Below are 7,116 nucleotides of genomic sequence, written 5' to 3' on the forward strand. Positions count from 1 at the left end.
ATTCTGTACAGAAATAGACTCACACTTCTATGTTCATTTAGGGAGGGAGGGTTAATGGAACAGAATTCTGTACAGAAATAGACTCACACTTCTATAGTTCATTTCAACAAATGGTGTTGGAATAACTGGATATCTACCTACATGGGAAAAAAAAAAACTTTGAGCCTTATCTTACACTTGACACAAAACTAATTCAATTTGGATCATACACATAATTGTAAAAGGTAAAATTACAGCTTTTAGTGGAAAACATTGCTAAAAAGAATATGAAAAGAAAAAATTACTTTAAATGGCAAATTGGTCTTCATCAAATTTTAAATTTTTGTTTAAATTTTGATGAAGACAATTTACCACTTGATACCATTGAGGGAGCAAGACATGGGGAGTTAAATGGGGTACAGAGTTTCAGTTGCAGAAGATGAGAAAATTATGGAGGTGGGTGGTGGTAATGATTATGCAACAGTGTATATATACTAAATACCACTGAGTTGTACACATAAAAATTATTAACAAGGTAAATTTTATGTATGTTTTACTATCTTTTTAAAATTTTAATATAAATTAATACAGGGTCTCACTGTGTTACCTAGGCTGGTCTCAAACTCCTGGGCTCAAGTGATCCACCTGCCTTAGCCTCTCAAAGTGCTGGGATTACAAACATGAGCCACCCCGCCTGGCCTTTACTATTTTTTAAAAAGCGACGCTATTAAGACAGTGAAGAAGCAAGTACAGGAGCAAACATTTCTAACCATAGCATAGAAAGAACTCCTGTGGCTCAAAAAGACAAAAAATAGATTGTAAATATTCTCCAAAAGAATAATGCTAAGTATGTCAGGTGATGGATATGTTAATTAGCTTGATTTAATCATTTCATAATGTATACATATGTCAAAACATCACATTGTACACTGTAAATACATACAAGTTTTAAATTATACCTTCTAGCTGTGAGAGAAAAAAGGAAAATGTGTTTATGTAAATATTACTTTTCTTTGGGCCATGTTCCAGACCAACTAGCTATTTTTTTTCAACTATTTTGTTTAACCTTAAGTCTTCCTGCAGCCTCTTGATTTGACATTTCAGTGTTTGCAAGAATTTAGGATTATGCCTTCAGTTGATTTATTAAAGTGTTAAATAAAATTCTCAGTACTGAGATCTAAAAATCTTTATCATTTATACTTCCCCACCCTAGGATGTTCCAGTTTCTGCCTAGGCTGTGTTTCCTATCTTCAGGCCACCAGCCCTGTGCTCCTCTTTGTTTTCTTCACATTAACTCTTCCAGAATCATAGACTTAGGAACTAAAGGCGGGTTTTCCTACTCTTAACAGTGATTCTCAAGACTTTTTTTTAGTCACATATAAGAAATTCTTCACTCTCATAGCTGTAAGTTTGTAATTACAGAATGTATATGTTCACTGTTTTTATAAATTCTATAAGCACATTGCTTTTCAAATGAACCTTAGCATAGTTTTGTTTATTTTGTCTTACAACTTCAATAAACTTGATGAGGCAGGCCTAGAGATATAAAGTTCGTCCGTGTGAAGGAACCAGAATTAATTTGAAAGAAGCATACCTGTTGTATCACACGGAAGTAGTACATACACATAGCCCCTGTCCTTATGGAATTTACAGTGCTATCGGAGAAGTAAAACCAACACACGAGGCCGACTCTAGGTGCACTGCCTGTGAGTTAGTCCTGCTCCTCAAGGAGCAGTGCTCTTCAATAAAAGGTTTCCACCTAACACCACCGGCTCACCCTTGAATTCTTTCCTGGGTGAAGCCAATAACCCTCCTGGGCTAACCTCCAGTTTTGGGGCTCACTTGTTCTGCATTATCTAGATCTGGTAATTCCTTATCTAATGTCAATCTAAAAGAAGCAGTGGAATGGTGTTTGTAATTAAATGTATCTGATAAACTACAACTTGCCATGTATTTCATACAATTTTATATTAAATTACAATACCTTGTATCAGCTATGATTTATTCTTTTTTTTCTTTTCTTTTTTTTTTTTTTTGTTTGTTTTGTTTTGAGACAGGTTCTCACTCTGTCACCCCAGCTTGAGTACAATGGCACATTCACAGCTCACTGCAGCCTCGGACCTCCTGGGCTCAGGCAGACCTCCCGTATTAGCCTCCCAAGTACCTGGGACTACAGGCATGCACTACCACGTCCGGCTAATTTTTGTTTTTTTGTAGAGACAGGGTCTTGCCGTGTTGCCCAGGCTGGTCTTGAACTCCTGGGCTTTAGTGTACAATCTCCGACTACAGCTTTTCCATCTACCCTGGCTTTAGTACTGAGTTTTCTTTTGTCACTAGATTTGTCACACTCAACCTATCAATTGGCACATTGTAGATGTTCAACAAATAGATAATTCAAATAAAAGAATAACTTTTTAAAAAACCAACACATGAGATATGACTTTGATAAAATTTAAATTCCACATTGTTGATAAGGGAATGGAAGTAGAATGGTGACTAAAGACTAAAGCAATCTGGTAACATTTCCTAGAGGTGTTGAGACATGTGCTTGTGTGGTTTGCAGAAGCAATGTGGGAGCCATCATATTCTGTACAAATGAAGACTCGTGCGGGAATGAAACTGGTATGACATTGAGGGAGTCTCCCAATCAAAGCAGAGGTTGTTATTAAGAATTAGTATAAAATGAGCTTCTAAAATTTTCTGTAATCTTTATTTACTCTACTTTTTCTTTGTAGCTTTTGGCATCATTATAAATAAATAGTTGCAGCCAAGAACATATGTATACCAGTATACCAATTATACCAACTCTTATTCTTTCTACAGATTTTGTAGCCCTTTTGTTTATGTCTTTGAACAAAAGATATTACAGTCTTACAAACTTCTTAAGCTGCCTATGAAAAGGACCATTTTTTATTTGGTTTTTATTTCTAAGTCATTGCTGACCAAAACATTTTGGTACAATTAAATAAAATCATTATGGTAATTACACATTGCTACCAGTGATTCTAAATGCTAATTCTCACTGTCTGTACTTACAGTGGGTAGCAAATTGTCTGTGGGCCACACTTAGAATTGCTGTTTTTTGTTTGTTTGTCTGTTTGTTTGTTTTTGAGATGGAGTCTTGCTGTGTCGCCCAGGTTGGAGTGCAGTGGTGTGATCTTGGCTCGCTGCAACTTCCTCCCGGGTTCAAGAGATTCTCCTGCCTCAGCCTCCCAAGTAGCTGGAATTACAGACGCCTGCCCCCATTTCTGGCTAATTTTTGTATTTTTAGTAGAGACAGGGTTTCACCACGTTGGCCAGGCTTGTCTCGAACTCCTGACCTCAAGTGATATGCCCATCTTGGCCTCCCAAAGTGCTGGGATTACAGTTGTGAGCCACTGTGCCCAGCCTAATTGTACTTCTTTAGAACCCTAATACTTTGTGTTCCAATAAAAATAACTCTATTTATGCAATGTTTTGTTTTTTTTTTAAACAGATATGCATCTTCTATTGACGATATTTTGGAAGATGAAGAACATTATGCAGATCAGTTAAAAGAGTATCTCTTTTATGCAGAAGCATTGCGGTAAGTTTAATAAAAGTTCCAGGTGCAGCCACGGGGTTGTTTACCACTCTCCTCATATGCCACTGTAAAGTACAGATAGTAAAGTGTTTTTTAAATGAATGCATTCCGTGACATAATGAGTGAGGTCTCATTGTATTTCTCTGTGTTGCAGAGTGCTAGGCATAAACATGTAAGATGAGGCCTGCCCTTGTGGCATCATTTTGATAAAACCTACCAGCCTCAGGCATCAAGTGTGTCTGTATGTTGTTGTTTCCACTTTTTCCAGTTTGAAGATTGGAAGCAAAATACAGAGTGTGTGTAACAGTATCTGTTACTAGGTTGTATATTGCTATTTTTATTCTGTGTGTCTTATCAGTAGTTTGTATAACGTCCTTATGTAACAAGGACTTTATCTGTTCTTGCGGTGTCTTTTACAGAGCCAAAGGGAATTCTCTTTTAGGTAGTCCTACGTGACTAGGAAAAAGTTAATGTATTTTTTTCTGATCCATTTAGAAAAAGGAATTATTTTCCCAGAATAGGGTGGCTTTTGGACAGTTATCCTGTCACTTTTTTTTTTTTTTTTTTTTTTGAGACAGAGTAGAGTTTGGCTGTGTCGCCCAGGCTGGAGGGCAGTGGCGTGATCTTGGCTCACTGCAGCCTCTGCCTCCTGGGTTCAAGCGATTCTCCTACCTCAGCCTCCCAAGTAGCTGGGATTACAGGTGCCCGCAACACACTCGGCTAATTTTTGTATTTTTAGTAGAGACAGGATTTCACCATGTTGGCCAGGCTGGTCTGAAACTCCTGACCTCAGGTAATCTGCCCGCCTCGGCCTCAAAGTGCTGGGATTACAGGCGTGAGCCACTGCTGTCCTGTCACTTTTAAAAGCAGTATAAGAATTCTGTTAGAAAACAAAAGAGCACTATTCCCTTACCTGTATGGTGACTGGTGTGAAATCATCTGCACATTGTTAGCTTGTTTTCCTTCTAGGGCTTTGAGTAGTAGGAAGTCTCACCAATGTATTTTCAAGTCACCAAGCAAAAGAAAGTTGGCTGGTTAAGGTGGCTCCTGCCTGAATCCCAGCACTTTGGGAGGCCGAGGCAGATAGATTACCTGAGGCCAGGAGTTCGAGACCAGCCTAGCCAACATGGTGAAACCCCATCTCTACTAAAATTACAAAAAAGTTAGCCAAGCATAGTGGTGGGTTCCTGTAATCCCAGCTACTGGAGAGGCTGAGGCTTGAACTGGGGAGGTGGAGGTTGCAGTGAGCCGAGATCACATCATTACACTCCAGCCTGGGCGACAGAGTGAGACTCCATCTCAAAAAGGAAAAAAAAAAAAGAAAATTTCTGAGTACAGTGGAATTCTCTGCAGTTCTTTAAAATTATAAAAAGGATTAAGGTATATTGACATGGAAAGATGGCCAAGATATATAGCCGTGTGAGAAAAGAGGTAGGAACCATTTGGGGTGTGTGGATATGGTATTTGTCAATGCCTCGCTAAATTCTGGAAGGTTATATACTATCTGGTAACACAGATTATATCTGGATAGTGGGATTGGAGGAAAGAGTGTTCTTGAACTTTCTTTTTGTATTTTTTATTTTTTTGAGACGGTGTCTCACTCTGTTGCCCAGACTGGAGTGCAGTGGCACAATCTCTGCTAACTGCAACCTCTGCCTCCTGGATACAAGTGATTCTCCTGCTTCAGCCTCCCAAGTAGCTGGAAGTACAGGCATGTGCCACCACCCCCGGCTAATTTTTGTATTTTTAGTAGAGGTGGGGTTTTATCACATTGGTCAGGCTGGTCTCGAAATCCTGACCTCAGGTGATCTGCCCACCTCAGCCTCCCAAAGTGCTGGGATTACTGGTATGAGCCACCATGCCCAGCCTCTTTTTTTTATTTTGTGCATTGCTGTATTAGAATCTTTTTACAGTGAACATGGATTACTTTTATGATCATAAAAACTATAAACATTTCTAGGCCGGGCGACATGGCTCATGCATATAATCCTAGCACTTTGGGAAACTGAGGTGGATGGATTGCTTGAGCCCATGAGTTTGAGACCAGCCTGGGCAACATGGGCGAGACCCCATCTCTACAAAGCACAAATTAGCTGGGCGTGGTGGCACATGCCTTAGTCCCAGCTACTTAGGAGGCTGAGGTGGGAGGATTGCCTAAACCCAGGAGGCAGAGGTTGCTGTGAGCCGAGATTGCACCACTGCACTCCAGCCTGGGTGACAGAGTGAAATCTTGTCTCCAAAAAAAAAAGCTAATAGACATTTTCTAAATCACAAACAAGAAAACTTTGAGGTATTATTTTTTCTAAGAATACTCAGTTGCTATGTGAGATTACAGCATTAGTTCTTACATTATATTAAAAAATGTTTTATGTATGTGATAATGGCATGTTTATTGAAAGAAATGTTCCAAGTATCTAGAAAACAACTTTTTTTGTGTTAAGAATATATGACATTTTTGGCGGGGTGCAGTGGCTCATGCCTTGTAATCCCAGCACTTTGGGAGGCCGAAGTGGGCAGGTCACGTGAGGTCGGGAGTTTGAGACCAGCCTGACCGACATGGAGAAACCCCGTCTCTACTAAAAATACAAAATTAGCTGGACATGGTGGTGTATGCCTGTAATCCCAGCTACTCGAGAAGCTGAGTTAGGAAAATCATTTGAACCCGGGAGGCGGAGGTTGCAGTGAGCCAAGATCACGCCATTGCACTCCAGCCTAAGCAACAAGAGCAAAACTCTGTCTCAAAAAAAAAAGATTATATGAAGTTTTTATGGTTAGATTTTGCTAGATTCCACTTTTAATGTTGGGCTACTACATTTTAAACTTGAAAATTCTGGGCACACACGTTCTGCCCTAGTGAGACATTGTGAATGGTTCTCCTCTACCCTTGAAAAAAATGTTTGACATGTTAAAGAAAAAGTTAAATGGCAGCACATTTTTTTCATCTGTAGGGCTGTGTGCAGGAAACATGAACTTATGCAGTATGACTTGGAGATGGCTGCTCAGGACTTAGCATCCAAGAAGCAGCAGTGTGAGGAACTGGCAACTGGGGTGAGTATTTTTCTTTTGGCCTCTGATGATATTGTAGCAACATGGAAGGTTCCTCACAAGCACTCACTCTAAGTGAGTAACTCACTCCTGTGGAATCAGCTTCAGTTACAATACTCAGGAGGACTGCACCTTTTACAGGGGAATTATTTGTGAGTAACTTTATAATTCTTTTATTATTATCTTGATACAAAAAGATGTAAGCCATTTAAAACCATGTACTGTATAGAATTATAAGAAATTTTGCCAACATTTCTCTGCTGTAATCAGTATCATCTGGTTTCTTAAAAAAAAAAAAAAGTTGGCTGGGCATGGTGGCTCACGCCTGTAATCCCAGCACTTTGGGAGGCCGAGGCGGGTGGATCATGAGGTTAGGGATCAAGACCATCCTGGCTAACACAGTGAAACCCCATCTCTACTAAAAATACAAAAAATTAGCTGGGCATGGTGGCGGGCACCTGTAGTCCCAGCTACTTGGGAGGCTGAGGCAGGAGAATGGCGTGAACCCGGGAGGCAGAGCTTGCAGTGAG

The 7,116-nt window shown here is 39.8% G+C and overlaps 1 protein-coding gene across 1 annotated transcript in view; it reads left to right on the forward strand.

Moving 5' to 3' along the window:
- SNX4 (sorting nexin 4) overlaps positions 1-7,116 on the forward strand; it is a 61,873-nt gene that overhangs the window by 44,726 nt on the left and 10,031 nt on the right. The window contains exons 9-10 of the mRNA XM_011950762.1: positions 3,455-3,544; positions 6,490-6,589. Coding sequence (XP_011806152.1) covers positions 3,455-3,544; positions 6,490-6,589 — 190 coding nt within the window. The remainder of the gene's footprint in view (positions 1-3,454; positions 3,545-6,489; positions 6,590-7,116) is intronic.

This window comes from Colobus angolensis, unplaced genomic scaffold, assembly GCF_000951035.1.
Source record: "Colobus angolensis palliatus isolate OR3802 unplaced genomic scaffold, Cang.pa_1.0 Scaffold31, whole genome shotgun sequence".
NCBI classification, from domain to species: domain Eukaryota; kingdom Metazoa; phylum Chordata; class Mammalia; order Primates; family Cercopithecidae; genus Colobus; species Colobus angolensis.